Genomic DNA, 26277 nt, shown 5'->3' on the forward strand with positions numbered 1-26277 from the left:
ATCATGATTTACAAAATGATACATTTTGTCATATTACCATATTTTTATGCAATATTTTACTACAAAATCTCTAAAAAAAGGTGAAGTCCATGAAACTTAACTCTGTGTATATGTTTGACTATTTGGAGCTTAAAGTATTTGTATAGTATTTGGGGCGACATAAGAGGAAAATGGCTTGTTTGTCCAGAATTCCTCGGCCAAAACATTTATTAAAGGGAAATTCTCAATGGTACACTTCTAGTTTTGGCTTTTCCAAATGGTACGCAAAATGTTTTTGGCTTCTCAGTGGTACACGTACACTATTCAAACGTTCTGCGCCATACCCCTCCCGTTAACACCTGTTAAATAAACGTTAAGTTCTCCTTAATTAAAATTAAAAAAAAAAACTTTAAAACATAAGAAATTACAGCAGACTCGGGTTAATAGTCGGGTTAGGTAAAAAAGAGGGCTTAGGTAAAAATTGTGCATAACGGTCGACTACAACAACAGCAAGGGTTTGTACAAGCGAGAGCTTTCTGTATCAATCAGGAGTGCATATTCGATTCTTCATCTTCTCAATCTGCAATTCATCTTCAACTGAGGTATATTTCGTTTTCTCCGTCTTCAGCTTCACTTGCATTTCGTTGTTCGTATGTTTGTTGGTTTTTGTGTGTATGTATATGTAGGGCGCATGCATAATTTACTGTATGTATACACTGTTGTACGTGTATTGTTGTTTGTATTGCTATTTCTTAAAGTAATGTACTGTCCTGTGTAGTCATGTATGTATGTTTTTGTTGAATGTTTGAGTTTGTTTTGTACTGTAGAATGGGTGATCATAAGATTGTGACGTTTAATTGGAGGGATAGCAATATAGATATTAAGGTCGAAATAGATAAATGCACGTTGTTGGACCTAATTATGGAGTATGAAGATGAGGCTAAAAGAAGGGGTATTCACTTAGATTTTGGTTATCCAACCTTTGCGTATGCCTGGAATATGAAACACAAATGGTTAGAAAATGATTCACACCTGATGCAAATGTTCGAAAGGTTTAAAGACAGTACTGAGATTATGATTTGGGTTGGGACAAAGATGCAGCCCACTCCCCTGTACAAGCTGGTTATGAATTTGAGAAGGCAAAATGAGAGTAAAAAGGCTGCTGAGGTTGATGGTAATGCAGAAAATGTGGATGAGAATGATACTGAAGATGAATTTGACGTGTCTTTGAATGATCTTGAGGACACCTCAGTGAAACCATCCACAAGTAACCCCAAACCTAAAGATAAGGCTAAACCTGCAGCTAAACACAAGCCAAAGACTAAAGCTAAACCCAAACCTAAGCCTAAGCCTAAGACTAAAATCACACCTAATATCCTACCTTCACCTCCTATATCACCTAATACAGCCTTCAAGAATTTGAAAGTGAGGAGGAGTCCCAGATTTTCACCTCTACCAAACACAACCAATGACACTGCCTCTGCTAATGCCTCTGATCAGTCTTTATTTGGTCGTAAAGTTCCAAGAACAACAGCCTTAAGGAAAGGACTTCCAGTTGATAGTGGCAGCAGTGGTAAAACAGCTAAAAGAAAAGTGAATTTTCAGACTGCAAGCACAGAAAACACTGCTGAGGAGGGTTCTGCTCATGTTCATAGTGATCATCACTCTGATGATGATTCAGATGCAGATGTTGTGGCTAAAGGAGCATGCCCTACAGATGAGCTAGAAGAGGTTGTAAATGTTCCAAAAATCAAAGATAATTGGAAAGTGGGGAGTTGGCATGAATTTATTTCAGATGAGAATGATGATGGTTATTACCAGAGACTGTATAGAAATGGTGAAATATATGAGGACAAGGAATTTGGAAAAATTGTGTTGAAGCCATGGATGATTTTTCTTGATAAAAATCATTACAAGAACACACTCAAAGACTACTGTATTCAGGAGGGATTTGCTATCACTGTGATTGCAGCTGACAGTAGAAGGCACACTGCTACTTGCCTTTCTAATTCTTGTGACTGGAGGATTCATGCAAGCAGGTTGGCTGATGGCATGACTTGGGCAATCAAGAAAATTGAGCCCAATATTCATACATGTAGGGGCTTGGAAACTTATAACCCCCTCTGCAATGTACATTGGGCAGCTGAGAAGGTTATGGAGGACATAAGAGCAAATCCAGACATTCCTGGTAAGGCTCTTAATGAACTTTTATTTCAGAGATTTGGTTTGAATATGAAGCCATCAACCCTCTATGCAATGAAAAAATATGCACTTGAAAAACTTTTTGGAGGACATGATGAGTCCTACAGCCATCTGCCAGCTTATACAAGGATGGTTATTAACACTAATCCAGATTCAAAGGCACATTACTCAACTGTTGAATCTGAGAGTATCCCTAGGGAACTGCTCTTCAACAACATCTTCATCTCATTCTCTGCAATGTGGAAGGGATTTTTACAAGGGTGTAGGCCCCTGATTGGAATTGATGGCACTCACCTAAAAGGTAATTATGGTGGTGTTCTGCTATCAGCAGTTGCTATGGATGGCAACAATGAAATTTTCCCTTTGGCATATGCTGTAGTCAGTGTTGAGGACAAAGATAATTGGTCCTTCTTTTTGTGGAACCTGTACCACATAGTCAAGGAATCAAACAGGACTGATTGGACCATTATCTCAGATAGACAGAAGGTAACTTCTTTAGTCTGTAATTTCCCTAAGTTGTTTTGTTTATTTTGTAAATTCCTTAATTTGTCTTGTTTGCTTTGTCATAGGGTATTGATCTGGCCTTAGAAAAGGTTTGGCCAACTGCTAAAAGAAGGTACTGCTGTAGGCATTTAAGTAGAAACTACAAAAAGCAGTTCTCAGGCCCACTTATGTATATTCTATTCTGGAGGGCTTGCAATGCTACATCCCAATTTACATTCAAAAAAGCTATGGAAAGACTCCAAAAGGCAGGAGGAGATGCAGTTATGACATGGTTTGCAAACTTAGGTGATGCATCTACTTGGAGCAAACATAAGTTTGATCCAAATGTTTGCAATGACTCAAACACAAGCAATTTTGTTGAGAGTTTTAACTCTACTCTAGGAGTTGATAGATGCAGACCAGTGTTGACATTGCTTGAAGGTACATTCATACTTGTTTCTTCATTCATACTTGTTTTTTCATTGCATGAAGACATGTTCTAACTCTGTCCTTTTATTTTGTTCAGGGATTAGGAGAGTTTGCATGGTGAGAATGGCAACTAGACAGCAGACTGCAAGTACTTGGCATGATGATGACCTCTGTCCAAAGATTGTCAAGATTTTGAAAGTTATAAGCAAGGAGACAATCAGCTGCAAAGCTTACATGTCAAAGCCTGGAGAATATGAGATCCATGAGGGTACATCTCAATTTCCTTTATCTCTAAACTCAAAAATTTGTTCTTGTGGTGCTTGGCAGTTGTCTGGAATACCATGTAGGCATGCTATTAGAGCAATGTTGCATGCTAAAATTGATCCCCACAAGGTAGTTAGCACATGGTATTCAGTGAAGACATATAAGCAGGCCTACAGTTTTGGCATCAATCCAGTTCCTGACAGAGACCAATGGCCATCATTTGAAGACATTCCTGCTATTAAACCACCAACACTCAAAAGAGGTGTTGGCAGACCTTGCAGAAATAGAAAAAGAGAGGAAGGGGAAGATCAAAAAGGCAAGAGAGCCAAAACAGTGAAGTGCACTAAATGTGACTGTTATGGTCACAATTCAAGGACATGCAGAGGAGGCCTTACTGCTAAACAAAGGAAGGAAGCACAAGAAAAGGGTGAACCTGTGGTGATAAGAAATCCAAGAGTGAGAGACCAATCCAATGCAGCTAAGGCAGCAGCTAAGGCAGCAAAGGAAGCATCTAAATCATCACAGGCTACTGAGATTAACATTTCTCAGCCTGCTTCATCTAATGTTTAAGAACATCCATGCATTCTGTTTTTTGGTTAGGGTGTTTAGAAAGTTTATTATGATGTTGAAACCTGAACTTCTGTTGCATCTACTTGGATCATGTTGGAATTTTTAATTAGTGTCTATGAATCTTTTGGATCATTTTTACTGTTTTGTTGGCTGGTTTTTTCTTTTTTTTATCATGTTTATGCTGCTTTTATAGAAAACTTAACGTTTGGTTAACAGCTGTTGACGGGAGGGGTATGGCACAGAACATCAGAATAGTTTAAGTGTACCACTGAGAAGCCAAAAACATTTTGCGTACCATTTGGAAAAGCCAAAACTAGAGATGTACCATTGAGAATTTCCCTTTATTAAATAACTGGCGAACAAAGTGCAACTGACTGGGCAATTTCAAATTGGCAGCTCTGATGCAAAACTTATTTGAGATCATGCAACATTTCCGAAATTACAGGGGAAAACAGAGTACCACCTCAGAACAGTCATCATACAGACAGATATGGATATGATATTTAGAAGGGCATGAAACATTTGAAAAAAACAACAATTTTATCAATATCCCTCAAAAGACAAAAGTTCAAGCTTTTGGGACGCCACCCTGTCCAAGTTTAACAAGTCCTTCAAGTGCTTTTGAGATCTGTTCCTCTGACAGGCCATCCAAACGAACACTCTTTTCAACACCCTTATCTGTATATAAAATTGAAAGCCACAATTAAGACATAACTGTTAACTACAAATATTTCAGGATATATCTTTAAACATTATGCTAGTGTGTCAAATATTATTATTTTATATATTTTGGGATATGCTGAAATCAGATCACTAAAATATTCTTGAAAACTGTGAATCTCCTACTCTCCAGAGTTAAAGAACTTCTCTTCTTGCCTCTCATTCTTTACAAGTTACAGAGATTATGTGTGTGAGCAGTGGCGGAGCCAGGATTTTGGTTGAGGGGGAGCCCCAATCCTGGTTCGGCAATTGTTTTGTAATGAGCCAAAACTATATTCATAATTAACATTATAACTTTTATATAAGACAAACAAGATGTACATTTAGACTAGTTCTGTTAAAAATCTAAAATGATTTTAGAAACTAACATCGAGTACTAGTATTAAGTTTACTTGTGAAATCAAGATCAGAACTTAACACAAATAATTATTACTGGAAAAAAATATAATAAATGATGAAGAAAGTTGAGGGTGCGCAGTGGCTACTCTCGTTATAGAGTGGCTCCGCCCCAGTGCTTGAGCTCGCACATCTCAAATAAAAAATTAGGATGTCTAGCCTATACTAGGGACAAGTCACTAAACTATCATGTGCATGCTTCTATGTCTGAACTCTGAAGTGCACAATCAATGAGAACTACAACAAACCTAAACTGTATACAGAAACATGCATCAAGGGAAATCCATTAATCTATGTGTAAGACAGGTTATCATCCCATTGTAAACATCTGACTATTTGACCAACTCTTTAATATAGCTCAAGTACAAGCCTGCCAACTTTCTAGCCAACACTGTCCATTAAACCTCATCCTATCTCCACAACTTACAATGATCGAGAAGCAGCAAGGACTTTGGAAAAAGATGTTGCAGAGGTTGGGCCTTCTAGGAAAAGCTTATAGGTCATTTAGAAAGCAATATGAATGGAAATCCTAACATCTGCATTCAGCAGAAAAAGGGATGCCATTTTGGCCAACTTTCAACAGCAAATCTACTACCATCCTTCCTACGGCAATATAACAAAACAGTTTAATTTCTACCATCACAATCTTTAATATTTGAAGGAAATATTGGCAAACCAGTGTCCTTTCTCCTTCCTTTCAAAGTAGTATATAAAATCATTTCAATTTCAAATTTTACATGATTAGCATGGTTCAAAATAAATTTCTCCCTCAACTGACAACTTGATAGCACTCTGTAAGATGTCAAACTTAAGAAGAAAAATCATACTAGTAAGTTGGTCCAGTACCAAGCCTAATCAGAAAGATGTCAGGTACTTGGTCAACAAATCCCTGTCATCAGTGTCATGCAAAATATGTCTTTACCCTTCACATATTCTATAACCTCAAATTTTTGTCATATTAAAGCAGAACAAGAACAGAATTTCCTGGTCCAACTAATAATAGTGGAAAAGTTTTGTTAAATTGATTTAAGAAACAAGCTAAGTACCCACTCAATTATGTTCTGCATTGGTACATCTTTTATAAAAAGTGTTGGAACGGCACCAGTGGTTCTGCGAGTCACGAACATCATCATGACACGTGATCTATATTATTATTTTACCACCGCTTTCCCCTTATAAATTTGTTTTGATGATGCATTCAGTTAAGATGAAGTAAGCAAAGAGAACTCAGAGAGGTAGTAGGTTAATGTCTGGCAGCGCAAAACCAGAATTATTAAGTACATTTTTAAGAACCAATGCCATATCTCAATCCAGTTTTCTACTAGTTGACTTTACTCACCAGTAGCTTAGTTATATATAGATATAGAATATAGATCAACGTGACATTCTCAATAGTCATATATAATGTATTGTTTTTATTTGGAAGAGATACTAATAATACGCATTCTTGTGACATATTTGAAAACTAGTGCATACCACTACACCCTAGAGAACAAGTCAAAAGAAAAATGAACGAAGCTGGGAGCACAACCACACTTGTTGGAGCTGGTTCAACAGTAAATTTTTGTTCTGGACTGATAAAAAGTAACCGTTAAGGAGACTCAATCCATATCTGTGACATTGCCTTGTACACTCTTACTGCAGCTGATTTATTATTCCAGGTGAGAAGGAAGTCATGGTACACAAACAACTGCTCATCCAAACGCAATCGGTAATTCTAATGGGGCGGGCATTGTTATTCGGGATGAATGGGGGGAAAGGCTCTGGACTGCCTCAGGGCCCATGCATGGCATGACAGAGGGTGAAGCCATTCTCTGGGCCTTTCAAACTGGTGCTGTGCAGTGCATAGAGATGAAAAAGAACAAGGTTCATTTCGAAACAGACAACCACGAGGTGTTCATGGTGCTCCGCTTTCAAGACGAGATCCAAATAGCGGAAGAGTTACAGGAGGCTTTAACTATGTTCAATGCAATCTACGCCAATCACTTTGTGGAGGAGGAGACTCTTAGAGTTGTCTCTCGGGTCCCCGTCGAACAAAACTTGGCAGCCCAATACTTGGCGAATTATGGCAGGGATAATTTGAGTGCTTTTAGGGAAATGCCTGGCTCAGCCGGAAACCTTCAGCACTTCCTGGACAGAGACTTGGGCCTGGCAATTCCTTTCCAGATCATGGATAATATGGGACTAGGAAGAAGTGATTGATGCCCCAGAGCCTCCTCCTCCTTCCCCAGTCGCTCAACCGGTTTTTGATGAGGCAGAATGTAATATGAAAAGGGAATTGTTTGCTCTGAAGGATCCTCCTAATCTGTTCAGGGACCTTGCAGAGGATCCAATGATGCTTGAGGGAAAAATCAACATGTCAGGTTTAGCCTCTGCCACTTAGGCCCGGCAATTCCTTTCCAGATCATGGATGATATGGGACTAGGAGAAGTGATTGATGCCCCAGAGCCTCCTCCTTCCCCAGTCGCTCAACCGGTTTTTGATGAGGCAGAATGTGTTATGAAAAGGGAATTGTTTGCTCTGAACGATCCTCCTAATCTGTTCAGGGACTTTGCAGAGGATCCAATGATGCTTGAGGAAAAAATCAACATGTCAGGTTTAGCCTCTGCCTCTGAGAAGAGGCCTCCAGTGGTAGCAGCTGTTAAGGGAAAAAACAAAATATACGAGGGAGCCATTTTCAATAAGGACGGGGTCCTTAGCAAGGCTGCTGTTGAGATTTTAGACAGTGGATGCCTGGCAAATGTTTCTGCGGTTTTTTCTAAGGACATCATCGACCTAGAACGTGAAGTCTGGATGGGAGTTAAAGCGAAGGAGGTTCTGGAAAATGCAGTGGTGGGCTGGTCTCAGAATGGCGTGGAGTCTAGCTCCTTGTCTTTGGTTCATTCTGGTTTGGAGACAGAAGAAATGGAGGTTCTCTAAAGAGATGCATTGGTGTTAATGGAAGTGTCTGAAGCAATGGCCGAATGGGATAAATTTGTCAAGGATAAGAAACGTAAAATGCTTTAAGTCTATCAGGGTATTTGGTGCTGCATTAGTCTTAGATTTTCTTGGTCCTGTGTCAGATTATTAGTTCTGTTTAGGTTGCCAGCTAGAATGCTAGATTATCTTTTGTTAGTAGGCAGGAGCTTTCAGGGGCTTTGCTTTTGTTCTTGTGGCTCTCATGGCTTTCTGATGTACTGGTTCTATTTTAATATATTGGCCGATTTAGCAAAAAACAACTGCTCTATTAATTTCATACTACGTTTGTTATGTCTAGCCTATAGGGTTACATTAGAGTAATAGATACCCACAACAACTGCTCTATTGATTCTCGCAATACACTAGTGTATATGCCTTTTAAATTACTTTCATGATATTAATATTAATAGTAGTAAATCCCAATAATGAGTTTGGATCTCAAACGTTCCTTTATTACTGTGACCGAAATAGTAACATACAGTAAATCAAAAACATCTCCCCATTTCTCTCGGCCACAAATCACAAATATCGACAAGAGTAAATATTGCAGATGGCTTCTTTTCTTTCACAATTGCAATATTGCAGTGACCTATATCATTATAGTATCAATGGTCTTGTTTAAAAAATTAGGTCAAAGTAAAAACAGATCAGTTGGTTGTGTAATTAACACGAAGACTAATTTTGACAAAAATTGAGCAAAGCATGTTACCAGATGAGGTGAATGATAATAAAACAAGAGAGGGGAAAACAGAATATAGAAACAAGTAAAGAGAAATTAGGGAATACCGTATCGGGCCCACAACTGAGGGTGAGTGCCGGAGCATTCACGGATCAAAATCGGGAACCTGGGATTCAATTTCTTGAGATCCTTGTAATTCTTCTCCACAAATGACCTGTTTAATTACAAACACAAACAGATAAGCATCTATTTCAATCCTCTTCTGTTTAGGTGATAAGGAGGGAAAGGTACCTGGTAGATGAGCTGAGAGGAGAGGTCTGACAGAAGAGGAAACGTATTTCTTTGAGATGGGAAGATAACTCTTTCATCCATGTCGCCATCTTTCTCTTCAACTCTTCGTTTAGCTCGCCGCTCGCCTAAAACTCGCCAAAACTCATTCGCTCTTCTCAAACTTATACTTACTAGTTGACGAAATAAATTTTTAAAATTTATTATTTATTGAAAGGAAAATGTTTTTCTTGGTTGCATTATTATATTTTTATTATATTTATTTTAATTATTGTTTTTAAATGATATTTAAATAATTTTTATTTAGATATAAGATTTTATATATATATATACATATAGAGAGTCATGCTCCAATACAAACCAAATTAGCCTAAAACTAAAAACAAGTTTTTGATCAATTTTTTATCACTATTTTTAACTACAGAAATCACTAATTTGTACATAATATATCACTAATTTATATATAGCATATCTCGCGAATAAAAGTATATATACACACACATATATGTAATGTATATGACCATAATCTTCACCCAAGCCGTATTAATGGACCTCTTACCACCATTACCAGACGTTTTCATGACTTGCCACCATTGGCTACCATCACCAATAGTCACATACACTTTCCATCATAACTTACCAAAACTAACGACTACTTACCACCATCATACAACTTCTCATGCGGCAACCTACCACCAAGAACCTTCCAACGACTGAAATTGGTCATCTATAATCGATTATCAATAGTTTAGGTAAGTAGATTTTCTCAATTTTGATAATTAAAATCATTGTTTATATACAATATAAAAACAGTGATTAGTGCAGCATAAATTAGTGATACACGTAGTTATAAATAGTGATAGAGAAATTGGTTTTTAGTTTGTATTTAAGAGTTGGTTTGTATTTTATTTTATGTTCTCATATCCACACAAAAACTCTACCGACTCCTTATATTTATTTGATATGAATTTTATTATTACGGATGTCTCGTATCTCGATTCTTTTATAATATGTTTCAATAAGGACAATGACTTCATTCTCTTCGAGTTTCCGTTGTCAAGTCAGTGTTACCACCGCCTTATTCATCTTTATCGTAATCTTCTGAAGAGCACAGAATGAATTAATTTTTATATTAATAATTTGTAATTGTTTTAGATTTATAATAGGTATGTGTAATGTTATTTAATTTGTAATTTTTTTAAACTTATAATTGGTATGTGTAATGTTGGTTGGTTGAAGTTCTTGCACATCTAGGAGTGACAGTTGTTTGTATGACAAATTAATATAGAAGTCGAAATAAATTTTTAAGTTAAATAACTTAAATATGTTTTATAGATAAAATTCGCAATAAATAGTGAAACAACAATAAAACAAAACAATAATAGAGTTTTTTAGCGGGTTAATTATCTAGTTAGTCACTGAAGTGGGCTTAATATATCAAGTTGGTCACTGAATTGAAAACGGTATCAAGATGGTCACTAAAGACGCCATAAATATCAAACAAGTACCTTGAAATATGAGTTTAAGTAATAAAAATATTATTTATAGAGTTTTACACATCATTTTCGAATGTTATCACAACCAACTGAAAGGTTATGAATTCTAGTATATATGATAATATATTTAGATTTTATCAAGTTTATTTATTATTTATTTTTATTATATAGTTATTTTCTTTGTTTTAACTAAAAATAAATAATAAATACACTTGATAAAATCTAAATATATTATCAGAAAATAGCATAAGTCATAATATTTTACTTGGCTATGGTAACATTCAAAAATAATGTATAAAACTCTATAAATAATATTTTTAGTGCTTGAACTCATATTTCCAAGTACTTGTTTGATATTTATGGTGACTTTATTGACCATTTTGATACCGTTTTCAGTTCAGTGACCAACTTGATACATTAAGCCCACTTCAATGACTAATTTGATAATTAACCCGTTTTTTAGCCTATCTTTTATTTTATGTTCTCTTATCCACAAAAACTCTGTCGACTCCTTATATTTATTTGATATGAATTTTATTGAGTTGATTCATATTTAATTGATAGAAATTTTATACAGTTAATTCCTATGTTAAATTGTTCGATAAATATATAATTTGTAATTAATTTAGAGTTATAATAGATATGTTTTACGTATATTTAATCCGTAATTGTTTTAAAGTTAGAATAGGTAATTCTAATGTTGGTTGGAGTTCTCTTAGACGTAGGAGTAGTAGTTGTTTGTATGACAAACTAATATAGATGTCTGAAGGAATTTTTAAGTTATATAACTTAAATATGTTTTATAAATAAAATTCATTATTTAAATATTTAATTTATTTTATGTTCTCAGATCCGCACAAAAACTCTGTTGACTCCCTATATTTATCTGATAGAAATTTTATAGAGAATTCATATTTATGTGATAAGGATTTTATAGAGTTAATTTCTAAGTTAAATTGTTTCGGTTTTAAAAATTAAAATATTTAGTTATATTGGGATAGAATTATATATCATGAATAGTCGTTAAGTAAAAAAGTCCTGACCAATATATATGTCTTATATCTTTTAATAGGAGTTCAATACTTTCAATAGGAGTTTAATAATGAAATAATAATAATAATTCAATATAATATATGATGACCAAATTTTGGTACTTTGGTGCTGATGTTCCACCGAAACGGGGTTTCGCTTATTAATAAAGGGTATTGATACTCCCTCCATCCCATTTTTTATAACTCTTATTCATTTTTGGACGTCCCAAAAAGAATCAACCTATCATACTTACTATTTTTGAACACTACTTTTCACTATTATACCCACTACCTCTCTATTTTATATATTCTTTTATTAAATAAACACTATTACACTCACTACATTCCTCCACTATCTCAAATCTATTATTAAATATTAATATGTCTCATCACTTTAACCACTTTTCAACTAAACTTACTATTATTTTTTTAATCTCCGTGAAAGTCAAACCAGCTCATTCAATATGGGACGGAGGGAGTATACAACTACTTTTCGCAAGTTTTTATAAATACCCCGTCATTCCCAAAAAGAGAGATGCTTTGACTTTAACGGAGATTAAGAAAAAGATACTTAGTAAAAGAAACTAAATTTAGTTGAAAAATGGGTAAAGTGGTGGGACCCATCAAAATTTAATAATAGATTTGAGACCGGGGAGGAAAGTAGTGGGTGTAATAGTGTTTATATTATTATACAATGGGGATGGTGGGAGGAAGTAGCGGGGTGTAATAGTGAAAATTAGTAGTGTTCAAAAATAATAAGTATAATACTTTTTGAGACGTCCTAAAAAGAAATATGGGTCAATCAAAATTGGACAAATGGGGTAATTTTTAACGGTGTACTTCTAACTTATAAACCCAGAAATCGGGATTTTAAGCTCGGCCAAACACCACCTATATTTTATTATTATTTGAACTATACTATGACAAAAATTCAAATTTAAATGGATGAGAGTTAAAATGAAAAAAATTCAAATTCAAATGGATGAGAGTGAATATTGTGTTCCATTTTTTTTATTTCCTTTGCGTTTTCTTTCTTCTATCAATAAAACTTTTTTGACAATAATTTATTTTTTCGGATCTAAGGATTCAAAGACTTTTCTGATTTGGCCTTCTTTTTCTTAGATCTCAATTCCACGAACTTATGGATTTCTTGTTCTTCCCTGTGATTTTATTCTCGAAAGTGGTCTGAGTTATCTTGTTTTATGGGTTTGTTCCCCATATTTAAGGATTGTCTTGGTTTAACTAATATTTTATTTACGCATTTGGTTGCTAGTTTGTCACGTTTGGTTTTTGGTTGTCTCATCGTTTGTGTGAGTTTTGCTATTTTCTCACCGTTTGTGTGAGTATGGTGTTTGATTTAGTAATAAACGTTGCCAGGGAATTGCCTTCTCAGTCGATAGCTCATACTCGTTATGGCGGAAGAAAATTGGCGAAACATGTGTATATATCATCTTCAACAAATCACGTAATTTTATCTCCAAAAAAATGGATTAATCAGTGATTTGTTTCTGGGTTTTGTTTGTTCGACGCGACTATTTATGCAGATGCCGTATGACTTTTTATTATTGAATTAACTCAATTATAAAAAAAAAACACTAGTTTATAAACCGCGCTTCGCAATGGTATCATAAATATTATTCTGAATCAATTCATAAATAAATAAATAATTTATTTTACTATATTACACATAGATTATTGGAAATAATATATTTCCAATTTTGATTGTTACATGAATAAATCACATAATTTAATATATATATATATATATATATATATATTATAGAGAGAGAGAGAGAGAGAGAGAGAGAGAGAGAGAGAGAGAGAGGGAGAGAGAGTGAGAGTCCTACTCCAGTAGAAACCAAATTAGCCTAAAAACTAAAAACCAAAAACCAATTTCTGGACAGTTTTTTTATCACTATTTTTAACTACAGAAATCACTAATTTGTACATAACATATCACTAATTTATATATAGCATATCTCACGGATATAAATACATACACACATATATGCAACGTATATGACCATCATCTTAACCCAAATTGTAATAATGGACCTCTTACCACCATTACCAGACGTTTCCATGTTTGTCTATCATCACCAATAGTCACATACACTTTCCATCATAACTTCTTTTTTTTGTCACATTTCCATCATAACTTACAAAACGAACGACTACTTACCATCATTATACAACTTCTCTTGCGGCATCCTACCGTCAAGAACCTTCCTACGGATGAAATTGATCATTTATAATCGATTATCAATACCTTAGATAAGTAGATTTTCTCAATTTTGATAATATAAATCGCTGTTTACATACTGTATAAAAATAGTGATTAGTGCAGTATAAATTAGTGATACCCGTAGTTATAAATAGTGGTAGGAAAACTGGTTTATAGTTTTTATTTTAAGAGTGGTTTCTATTTGATAATAAGCCTATATATATATATAAATATATATATATATATATATATATATATATATATATATATATATATAGAGAGAGAGAGAGAGAGAGAGAGAGAGAGAGAGAGAGAGAGAGAAAGTTGGGCTCAATGGAGACCAAAAACTTTGGAGTCCTTAGAGACTACAAGATCTACCGTTAAAATAATCTGGCAATTAATGGACATGATTAAATATTCTTTGTCCTGCATTTCTAGTAATGTAATATTAATAATTTACAATATTCTTGTCCTGCATTTCTAGTAATGTATTATTAATATTCTTGTCCTGCATTTCTTGTTTTAGTTATAATTCAAAACTATCTTTATAATTTACACTATTCTTGTCTTGCATTTCTAGTAATGTAATATTAATAATTTGTCCCGCATATTTGTGATATATCTAAGTGTTATTTTGTCTTGCAACAAATTTAATTCGTTGCAGAACAATGACAATGAGTTCAGTGCCAATCATAGCAATGTCCAACTACATCTTTGTTTTGTATGCAATTATTATTTTTATTTGTTTGGATTTCGGTGATTGAGCACCAATATTATGGAATTATTATTTTATGTTATGCAGGATTTAGAAGTATTGCTTGTTGTTTACCGATTTAGAAGGGCAGTACATGATGAGGAGAGAAAACGAATGTGCTGGACAAATAACATGAGCCCTTGGATGTGTAAGAAATGGATGGTTGTGATTAAGTCTCTCCATCCTCCACAAAATTCAGTCTCCATAGAACTTCTCTCTCTTTCTCTCTCTCTCTTTATATATATATATATATATATATATATATATATATATGTATATATATATATATGCTCATGATCAAATAGAAACCACTCTTAAAATAAAAATTAGAAACCAGTTTCCCTACCACTATTTATAACTACGGGTATCACTAATTTATACTGCACTAATCACTGCTTTTATACAGTAAGTAAACAGCGATTTTTATTATCAAAATTGAGAAAATCTACTTATCTAAATTATTGATAATCGATTATAGATGATTAATTTCATCCGTAGGAAGGTTTTTGGTGGTAGGAAGCCGCAAGAGAAGTTGTATGATGATGATAACTAGTCGTTAGTTTTGTAAGTTATGATGGAAAGTGTATGTGACTATTGGTGATGATAGACAATGGTGGCAAGTCATAGAAACGTTTGGTAATGGTGGTAAGAGGTCCATTATTACGATTTGAGTTAATATGATGGTCATAAACGTTGCATATATGTGTGTGTGTATATTTATGTTTGCAAGATATGCTATATATAAATTAGTGATATGTTATGTATAAATTAGTGATTTCTGTAGTTAACAATAGTGATAAAAAACTGTCCAGAAACTGGTTTTTAGTTTTTAGGCTAATTTGGTTTCTATTGGAGTAGAACTATATATATATATATATATATATATATATATATATATATATATATATATATATATATATATATATATATATATATATATATATATATATATATATATGATCAGGTTCGAGATAGAACCACATTATACTTAGAACTTAGACCCTATAAATTACCATTAGATATAAATAGGATGTGTGGTTAAGATTATCATTGGTATTAATCGCATGTTATATATTTATGTGACATTTATATGTATGCATATTTAATAAATGAGAGTTAATAACCAGATTTATTACTTTCCATGATTAATAAAAATCTCAATTAAATTTTATGTATATAAATCAGTATAACAAAATTAAATATATCAAATATTTTGTTTTCATACATGGAAATACATAACAAATTTGCGTGATTTAATTCTATATGTGTAAATGTATAACAAATTTACGTGATACTGTTGCAGCACTTGTACTAATATAAAAGATGGTGTTATAATGCAATATTTTTCTAAAAAGATGGAAATACTGCTATAGTACGTCAAATATCATACTTATATTATTTAATAATTATACCAATACTATTGCAATACATATATTTTTTTTTTTAAAAAGTACTGCTATAGTACATCAAATACTAATATAAAAGATGGTGTTATAATGCAATATTTTTCTAAAAAAATAGAAATACTGCAATAGTACGTCAAATATCATACTTATATTATTTAATAATTATACCGATACTATTGCAACACATATTTTTTTTAAAAAAATAAAAGTATTGCTATAGTACATCAAATATCAAACTTATATTATTTAATAATTATACCGATACTACTGCAGTACATTGAAAATATAATATCAATACACCAGCCATTTAATTATAAAAGGTAAATTTAAATTTTGCCACATAATTATTGAAGTTAATGCATGCATTAATTACCTACAATTATATATAAAAGACAAAAATACATAGCCAATTTTAAATGCATTATTTGATCTTGGCCATTAGTTTAATCAGAATCTAATGACTTTATATGAATTCTAAGTTCTAACTTTAAAACTGTTTCTAATTTGAACCTCACCCTACATATATATATATATATATGTATATATATAGGGTAGCACTCCATAGCATACCCTCTTATATGGAGTTACGTAGCACACCATCATAAATATATACATAATATATATTCTATTATATTTTGTATGAAATATAATTGCAAATTTTGATTATTAAACCGAAAACGAAGTTATACAATTTTTTTATTCCAAAGATCATCTAAAATTATGCAATATCTCAACATGATTCTATAACAGAATAATAATCATCCAGAATTATTCTGTTGTAGAATCAGTTTCGAAAATATACTTTTTTTAATCAAATTTTAAGTGTTAAATTACTTAAAATAGATTTATTTTATATTATTCTATATTAGAATCACGTTTTATATGTATTCTATAACAGAATTTATAAAAAAATTGATGATTTATAGTGGCGCACTATGTAACTCCATATAAAGAGTCCCTCTCTAGAATGTTGGCATATATATATATATATATATATATATATATATATATATATATATATATATATATATATATATATATATATATATATATATATAGTAGTACTCTACTAGAAACCAAATTAAAATAGAAACTAGAAACCACAGGCCCAGCCCAATTTTTAACACTCCCAGTCCAGTAGCATTGAACCCAGCCCAGCATTATACAAAACCACGACTGTTAAAAATTAAAACTCATCCGATACAAACGACTCACCGATACACACGATACACACGTTTCGCGCACAACGGTCCATCACCTCCACTACTCCATTGTTCATCATCGCGCTGCTCCACCGAGCTTCAGGTACGTCTCCAATGGCGGTTTCTTCGACTTTTTCCTTCTTTTTTTGTTCTAATTAGGTATATTACAGCTTCTACGAAGAAATTCGAGGCGATTTTTGGATCTCGCAACCGCAGCTCAAGCACCGAGCAAAATCACTTAAACATTTGTTTGAATAGGTACTTTTCTGTAGTTTAGTAGTATTTATAGTTAGTTAATCATCTTAATCAACTCGTATTTTTAGTGCATGTCGGTTTTTTTGAATTTTAAGGGTTTTGTTGTATATTATTGTGAAAACTGACTTCAATCTACTAATGTTCTTTCATAACAGCTGTTAATTAGCTTATTTCACTCTGAAAGCTACTAAAATATGGCTAGAACTAGAGGAGGTATGTTAAATTAGGGTTTTATCACTGTTTTTTTTTAATTATTTGTGATTTCAAGCATTTACTTGTCTGAATATGTTGATTTATTGAATAATATGTTGATGAATATGTTGCTGATTTGTTTAATTAATGAATATGAATATGTTGTTGATGAATAAGATGTTGATTTAGTGCATATTACTCATCTTAATGCATATTACTAATCTCAGTTTGTAGAGTACGTAGAGTACTGATCTTAGTGTGTAGTGTGTAGAGTACGTAGAGTACTTAGTGCATATTAATCATCTTAGTGTAGAGTACTTAGTACACAACCAGGCTGAGACATATGATTTTATAACACATCTTGATGTTAATCTAGATCAGTAATCCAAAAGCCTAATTGGCAGATTTTATAACACTAAGTTGAATCATGATTAAGCTCCCAAAGTAGAAACAAATGCCGTGGAAAAGTACTCTTTATCTTAGCTAATAAACTCAGATTTGGTATTGAAAAGATGCTTAGCAATTAATAACTGACAGATATTAAAGCGAATATTTAACTGGTATCCCTCTGGCATGTTCAAACTCCAAGTTGATTTATGATGAATTAGGCATTGATTCAGCACCAATGTCAAGCAGCTTAATATGATTATTTAAGACATGGCTAGCTAATTTTATGAATTAAGTAATTAACATTAAGTATTACTAATCAATTCTTATTAGTCAAGACTGACTAATAAGAATTGATTTGAGAATTGCAGACCTTCTTATTAGTGAAGACTAACATGTATAACTGAAATATTTCTTTAATAAAACTATTGTAGCAGAGCTAAGTGCTAAGTGTTTCTAATCACATAATTTTTTAAGCCTAAAAAACAGAACAAGTTAGAATCTATTTTCTTCTCTTGGTAACCTCAATTGAATTTTAATTATAGTATATATCGAATGTCTGTATATTTGTGTGTGTTGTTTGTGAGATATCTATCTGTTTAAAGTGGACTAGTAGCTTAAAATCTTGATTCGTTTTAAAGGATTAGATAGGTGAATATCACTATCACTAAAATATATTAACTATATCACTAAACTATATTAAGTATATCACTAAAGTATATTAAGTATATCACTAAAGTATATCAACTAAGATCACTAAAATACAACTGCTTAGTATAAATTTGCGAATATACTTCTTGTTAAATAGTATATTTTACATGTATTTGCAAGTTTTATGATTTTGCAGTACATAGTTCAATGCAGAAGAAGTTCAAGACTTCGTGCACATAGTTTGTCAAAGTTTACAAACACTGCAGATACTCCTGTAGATTTAGAATCCGAAGATCGAGCAAACATGAATACCAACAACATACGAGACAAAAGACCACTTGCAAAAGTCTATCGACGTCCAGATAACAAAGTCATAAAGGCTACTGCTGGAAGAAATATCAAAAGTTTTGTTGTATGTGATCAACTACATTATTTCTTAGTTGTATTATTGATTTATAAATTAATCTAAATCATTATTTTGTATGATTTCATAGGGAAATAAACTTGTTGATGAAGTAGAAGAGGATGAACATAATTGTGATAATCTGGTGGATGAACAAGATGGAGATCAAGATAATGACCAACAAAGTGATGAAGATATGCAAGAAGGTGAAGAAGACAGTGCAGAAGACATGGAGCAAGACGATAGTGCACAAGAACGTGAAGAAGGTGATGAAGATAGTGCAGAAGAAGAAGATGATGAACAAGACGATGTACTAAACGAAAGTGAGGAAGAAAATGAGGATGAAGAAGAAGAGGATGAACAAGAAGAGGATGAAACAGAAAATCAAGCTCAAGTCAACAATGCACAACCAAAGATTAAAATAACTAAATACAAAAGGAAAAAGGTACACTTTCTTCATTATTAATTATATAGTATATATATCGAATGTGCTTAAATTCGATTTTAAAGCATCGACGTTTATATAGTCTTTAATTATAGTATATATCGAATGTCTGTATATTTGTGTGTGTTGTTTGTGAGATATCTATCTGTTTAAAGTAGACTAGTAGCTTAAAATCTTGATTCGTTTTAAAGGATTAGATAGGTGAATATCACTATAACTAAAATATATTAACTATATCACTAAACTATATTAAGTATATCACTAAAGTATATTAAGTATATCACTAAAGTATATCAACTAAGATCACTAAAATACAACTGCTTAGTATAAATTTGTGAATATACTTCTTGTTAAATAGTATATTTTACATGTATTTGCAAGTTTTATGATTTTGCAGGTTACATAGTTTTATAAATTTGTGAATATACAACTGCTTAGTATAAATTTGTGAATATACAACTGCTTAGTATGAATTGTTTTATGTTCTTAACAGGAAGCTGCATTTGAAACTCATATACCAAGAAAAAGGATTGCTGGAACATTATATCCAATATTGAAGTTCATGAACAAGGATGTTAAGGTATTTTTTATTTATTTCGTTACTTAGAATTAGAAATTTGAGTACAATATTATAGTGATGCCCTGCACTGTCGTTTCCTGTGGTTTCTACAACACTAATTATTTCCTCTTATTTCATTAGAAAACAGAAGGGGCTAAACATATAAATAAGAAAAAAGGCGAGGTCAAGATAAGGATATCTCCAAGGCATTTTAGTAAGATGGTAGGTGAACTCACAAAAGAGCAGAGGGACTGGGTTACAAGAGCTGGTTTTGCACTCTTACTGGATTTTGAGCTTGACATTTTGCCAACCAAAATCGCCTACAATGTACTCCAAATCTTTGATCACCACTCAATCTCACTGAAGCTGAAGGATGGAGATATTAATATTACAAGTGAAGATGTTTATGATGTGTTAGGCCTGCCAAATGGAGGACATCCTATTATTCTGGCATCACCTGGAAAGTACAGTCAAAGAATCAAAGATTGGCATGCACAATTCAATTTACCTGATCAAATAACAACACAGATGATTGTTCAAGTGATGAAAAACCAAGAAGTTAATGATAACTTCAAATTAAACTTCCTTCTTGTTATGTCAAATGTGCTTATTGGTACAAAAGGAGCTTCTTATGTGGACAAACAACTGCTGCAACTTGATGATAACCTTAACAATCTCAAGAAGTATAACTGGGCAGATTTCCTCCTAGGCTACCTTGTAATTGGAATGGAGAGTTGGAACAGAACAACAACAACATTTTTCCGAGGATCACTAATCTTTCTCACTGTAAGACAACAATCTAAATCTTTTTTTTTCTCGTCCGTATATTCTAATAGAATATAAAATCTAATTAATAGTTTTACTTGTTTCACTTTGTAGTTGTTATATGTCGACCGTGTGAGGTACAAAGGAATGAACCTAGTTGATAGACAATTTCCTTCCTACAATGGTTGGACTCTAGAAATGTTGAGACAAAGACAAGAAATTGAGGTGATTGACGGAGTTTTTGGAGTTGGATCAATCCAACCAAGTTTAAAAGAATATCTACAAAAAATTGATCCTTCTGAACCTCCAAAGACAAAGGTATGATCCTGTTTGTATATGGAATACGTAGTCGAAAACCTATCTTATTCTTTTTATATAAAAATGTGTTTCATCCTTAATTGTAGGTAAATGATAATGAAGATGGAGCCTGGGATACGTGGCAGTATTGGTCAGAGGTGGATAGAATTGAAAACGATTACCTGAAGAGAAAGGAGTCAACATCACAACAACCTCATGAATCAACTCAGTGCCAAAGTCCACAAAATACACAGTATAACACTCCTCCAACAGAGGCAGCTGATGGAAATGTTGAACAAACTGAAGAGGTACATTATATATGAATTAGTAACATACTACTATAATTCATGCAAATTATCACTAAAAACTACTATATATATCACTAGAGTATATTAGATAGATCACCTATTAAAATATTATAATACTACCATATATATCACTATATTTCAATTCTAAATTTTGCATTGACTTCTCAGGATGTACTTGATGATTTACGTAAAAAGGCAGAGGAACTTGTGGACATAAAGTCCAAATTTGATGAAGATTTAGTGAAAGCAAGGGAAAAGTTTCCCGATAATAAAAACTTTGCTATTATCGGTGAAATGCTGAAAGAATATCTCATTCCTAACCAGGAAACTGGTGATGATTTGGGTGATGAATTATCACCTGAAATAGTCGCCAGCCTAGAAGTTGTTGAAGAGATGGACAGAACCGACATTGAGATCCTTGCTGAGCAACAGAAAGATGATGAGAGATATGTCCCTCCTTTTTCCCTTGGACTGGATGACATAGAAAAAGAAAGTAATCAAAATTTGGTCACGCCAGAGCCAGAACCACAAGAGAGAGAAAAAAGCAAGCGGACAAAGAAAGTTGGTCCATATCAAAAATCACCTTATGTTAACAGGGTGATTGATATCAAGGAAAGAATGAACAATGAAGACTTTGGATATTGGGTCTTCTTGCTAAAGAAAAAGGGCGAGCTATTGTAAGTATTTTGCCCTTTCTGTTATATACATTTCTTTATCTGCCTAATACTAATTAATATATATAATTACAGGGATGATTTGTTTAGATGGGAGGATGTGAGATGTATCAAGGAACACTTGTTGACGCTGAAACCAAAAACAAGTGTATACTACTCTGTGATCGATACATGGGCAACAATCCTAAATGACAGTGAAAAGTACAAGGCAGATGGGTCACCACTAAGACTTTTCTGCACAATAGGAGATTTGGTAATATATACTGCCTTCGTATATATATTCTAATTAATTTCTTTCAGTTATTTCATAACTACATACACCAGAATCTAATATCTTTATATCAACCAGATTTTCAGCATTGATCCAGAAAAGAAAGTCACCGAAACTTATGATTCGTTTGCCAGTGGGATGGACAAGATTCTTCAAACTTTTTCCATCAAAAAAGTGGAAGACGTGGAAATGGTAAATGTCATTTCTTAACTAATTTTGACATAGATCTCAACATTTCTCAAATATCTTGAACTAAAATATCTCTTAATATGATTACAGGTGTGCTTTCCTATTAATAAATATGAGCATTATTATTTGGTATGCTATGGTATCAAAACCATGGGATACTTTATAATTGACAATATTAAACGTGAAGCACAGCCTAAGATGTACTATAGCAGAGTTTTGGAGGTTTTGGTAATATATTTTTTTTATCCTTCACTCCACTATTATGTATATAAACATGCACTGTTTTAAGTCCACTATACTAATATTTTACTTCTCTTTTACAGCATTCTCACTTTTGCAATTATATAAGTAGGAATGAAAATCCAAATTTGGGATCAAGAGTGCGGAAAATGAAGCCTCGTTTTGTGAGAATGCCATGGCAGACTACTAACAATTCCACAGATTGTGGTATCTTCCTCATGCGCCATATGGAAACCTTCAAAGGAGATATCAAAAACTGGAATACTGACTTAACAGAAGAAGGGGTAAGATTAGTTTCATATTTTACATACTTATATACTGCTTTACATTTTAGTGATATAGCTGACATACTTTAGTGATATACTTAATATAGTTTAGTGATATAGTTAATATGTTTTAGTGATATAGTTAATATGTTTTAGTGAAATTGATTAAAGTGTATATAGCTTTGTAATTCAAATGTGTATGCAGCATGTCCTTAATTTCTTTTCAAATTGCTCTGTTTATTAGGCTTAAAAAGTTATGTGATAACAAACACTAATAAACAAATTATCATATTGCAGCCAACACAGGATAAACAAATAACTAGGCTGAGGTTCAAGTACAACACAACAATCCTATCTTCACACCTGAATGAACTCAAAGAGCCTATCACCACAGAAGCTGTAGCCTTGTACAACACAGCAGAAAAGCATAATATCATCAATGTCGTCCTAGCTGGAAAAGTTGCAGAGAAGTTTCCAGCAAAAAAATCTGGCAAGAGAGTGAAATTCGCCGTGAACTTAATAAGTTCTTTCCACGAAGTAGAACGGTCTTCTCAAGAAGGACCAACTCCTTCTTAGATTTAGTCATTGTTTAAGTGCACTGTTTGAGAATATTAGAAACTGATTTACAAGAATTATTAGATGGCTGAATTATGTTGAGACTAAAAATTGATTTACTGGATTGTTTTTGTATGGATATGGTTATTTTAGTGTTACCATCTCAAAATGCAATGGTAAATATTTGGCTTTTTTACTTTTGTTATTGTTTCATTTTAGTTTTATGATTTTTCATTGTTTTCGTTACACAGTAAAGCAGGATATCACTAAAAAACCACACATATCACTAAAACTTGGGATGTATACTACTAAATTACACTGATAACATCACTAAATTATATTACCTATATCACTAAAAACCAACTCATTTTCACTCCAAAACTTGACAAACTCAGTTTATATATTCAATATAAACTGACAATGTATCAGTACTAATATGCTTTATAAAGACAATTTATAAACAATCAAAATGTACTCAGAAAACATAAAATCAAAATGTACTTAACACTTTATAAAGACAACTGCACAAGGTCTTTTAAAATTGAAAATTAAAATCATATTCACAACATATTCGAAACTACAGCTCCTCCATCCTTCTTTTTCTTCGGACAAGTTCTCGAATCATGAGTGGTTGCCGAACATTCTTTACATGTTCGAACTCTTTTATTTGCTTTTGTCATTGCTTTCTCTCTATCACTTACAAGACGCTTGAAATAATTTCCCTTATTCTCTGGAAACAGTTGGTGCAAGAATGGTAAACTCTTCAACCGGCTGTTCACCTACCATAGCTGCCATATGATCCTTTTTAGTAAAATCAACAGAATCTCCATCATACTTTTCAAAATCACTACTTATCTGCTTAATGATTTTGTGAACATAGTCAAGCTTATCCATTTCAACTCCAGCTTTGCTAAGAATCTGACGAAAATCAAACCATAAGTTTGTCAACTTCAACGACACTTGCTCCATTTTAAAATAATCCGAACACACAACATTAGATTCCAATGAAGTGCCACTTTCTGCAACTTTCATCCAACGATTAAGCACGAGACTCCTTGGAAATTTTGTGACACCAATCTGCTTTAAGCCACAGAAAGCATGCCTACAAACAATTCCACACATAACAAATTGTTTGCATGAACATACGGCATGTGATTTGCTAACAGTAACCTGCAAAATGAATGATAAATCACCATTCAAATCACCATTTTGAACCATTACCAATATGAGATATGCTTCAAAAATAAAATTACATAAAAACCAAAGTTCGGCAGGTGGTCCAGTACATTTACTTCCAATCCAGATCACTACAAATGACTACTTGCAATACAAAACAACTACTAATGCCACTACAATTTATCAGAATGCAAAATATTTTAAAAATGCATTACTAAAATTATATTATGCATATTTTCAAATATTTTATATTTACTTTCTGTTCCACAATAACAATTACTACTGTAAAAAAAATATAAATCAAAATTAGAATAAATAAAATACTACTATAAAGGGGAAAACACATACCTTAAAAAGTTTATCTTTAACTTTGACATCCTTTATTTCAAAATGAGTTACCCCATCAACTTCTTCACTCATTCTCTTGATTTGCATATCCAAGCAAGATGCCAAAATTTCTTCTTGAACTTTGTAAAAAATTGAACGTGTAAATAGCTCAGCTGCATCATCTTCAATGAACCATCTTGATAAAATGTTTGGTTTGCTTGAGTTAGACTCATGGTCTAAACGTTCTGTTTCATTCCGCTGCCTATGCATTGCACTCTCAAAACGTATCCAAAACTCACATAAAGTATCACCTTGCTTGTGAAACTGTGAAAAGAAAAAAATTTCACTTTCAGACCTTGAAGTTGTCCTCATCAAGCCAAACATAGGACTGTCCCTGAAATAGGCAGGAATCCACGACTTTCTTATGTCATACATATCTGATAACCATTTGTTATCTTCCAACTTAAACTCTCCTATAACCGCTATCCATCCACTTTCAAACTCATCAATTTCCAAATTCGATGACCATATGTAAGTTTTCATTTTCTCCATAAAGTCTGTTTCCTTACACAAACGATTCCCAAGCTGCAATATTATGGAAAATTACATAAATATATGACAGTAAATTTCAGATGCTAGGAACCAAATTTCTAAAAAACAACTAAAAAACTACCTTAATAGGGAATTTCTGCATTATATGCCACATACATAGGCGATGCTTGCTAGCAACCAAATCATTATCACCACAAAATGAAGCCGGCACAGATACCTTTATTGCAAGGCACTGATCAGTTATAAACACCACTGGATTGCGTCCCATGGCCTTGACAAAATGTTTAAAGGCCCAATTATAATGAGCAACATCTTCTTTTGATAACAAACAAGCAGCAAATGTGACACATCTATCATGTTTGTCAACACCAGTGAAAGGTGCAAAAATCATATTATACCTGAACATAGATAAAACAGATTAAAAACCACATAACCTAACATATACCACTAAAATACACTGCAGACATCACTATAATATATTTAGGGTATCACTACAATATACTGAGATTATCACTAAGGTACTGCAAATATAACTCCAGTATACCATTGTCTACTGCACCTTGAGCCTTGTTAAAAGATTAATTAAAAAAATTACAAATATACGTACTTTACTTCATAGTTCCAAACAAGGTATTGTAGTATAATATAAACCATTATCGACATTCTAACAACATTACATAAAAA

At 32.9% G+C, this 26277-nt stretch overlaps 2 protein-coding genes across 2 annotated transcripts; both read right to left on the minus strand.

The window, feature by feature from the left end:
* Positions 1-4316: 4316 nt before the first annotated feature.
* On the minus strand, positions 4317-9130 carry LOC108206044 (NADH dehydrogenase [ubiquinone] 1 alpha subcomplex subunit 2). The gene is made up of 3 exons (XM_017376213.2): positions 8972-9130; positions 8788-8894; positions 4317-4605 (listed from the first exon to the last, which is right to left on the minus strand). Exons 1-3 carry the CDS (start codon positions 9058-9060, stop codon positions 4496-4498), a joined length of 306 nt encoding a protein of 101 aa, XP_017231702.1. The 5' UTR covers positions 9061-9130; the 3' UTR covers positions 4317-4495.
* A 14937-nt stretch (positions 9131-24067) lies between these two features.
* On the minus strand, positions 24068-25369 carry LOC108218230 (protein FAR1-RELATED SEQUENCE 1-like). Its single transcript, XM_064086291.1, has 2 exons — positions 25063-25369; positions 24068-24708 (listed from the first exon to the last, which is right to left on the minus strand). The coding sequence occupies exons 1-2, from the start codon at positions 25309-25311 to the stop codon at positions 24262-24264; spliced, it is 696 nt and encodes a 231-aa protein (XP_063942361.1). The 5' UTR covers positions 25312-25369; the 3' UTR covers positions 24068-24261.
* Positions 25370-26277: the final 908 nt, after the last annotated feature.

The sequence above is a fragment of the Daucus carota genome, chromosome 2 (genome assembly GCF_001625215.2).
Source record: "Daucus carota subsp. sativus chromosome 2, DH1 v3.0, whole genome shotgun sequence".
Classification (NCBI taxonomy): domain Eukaryota; kingdom Viridiplantae; phylum Streptophyta; class Magnoliopsida; order Apiales; family Apiaceae; genus Daucus; species Daucus carota.

Bases quoted from the DNA above. Each gene is read 5' to 3' on its own strand.
- LOC108206044 (XM_017376213.2), bottom strand. From the start codon at position 9,060: ATGGCGACATGGATGAAAGAGTTATCTTCCCATCTCAAAGAAATACGT. The intron at 8,895-8,971 runs GTACCTTTCCCT...GTAATTAAACAG, and splicing joins CCTCTCAGCTCATCTACCAG to GTCATTTGTGGAGAAGAATT. The intron at 4,606-8,787 runs GTATTCCCTAAT...TTTTATATACAG, and splicing joins TCAGTTGTGGGCCCGATACG to ATAAGGGTGTTGAAAAGAGT.
- LOC108218230 (XM_064086291.1), bottom strand. From the start codon at position 25,311: ATGCATAGGCAGCGGAATGAAACAGAACGTTTAGACCATGAGTCTAAC. The intron at 24,709-25,062 runs GTATGTGTTTTC...TTCATTTTGCAG, and splicing joins TTAAAGATAAACTTTTTAAG to GTTACTGTTAGCAAATCACA.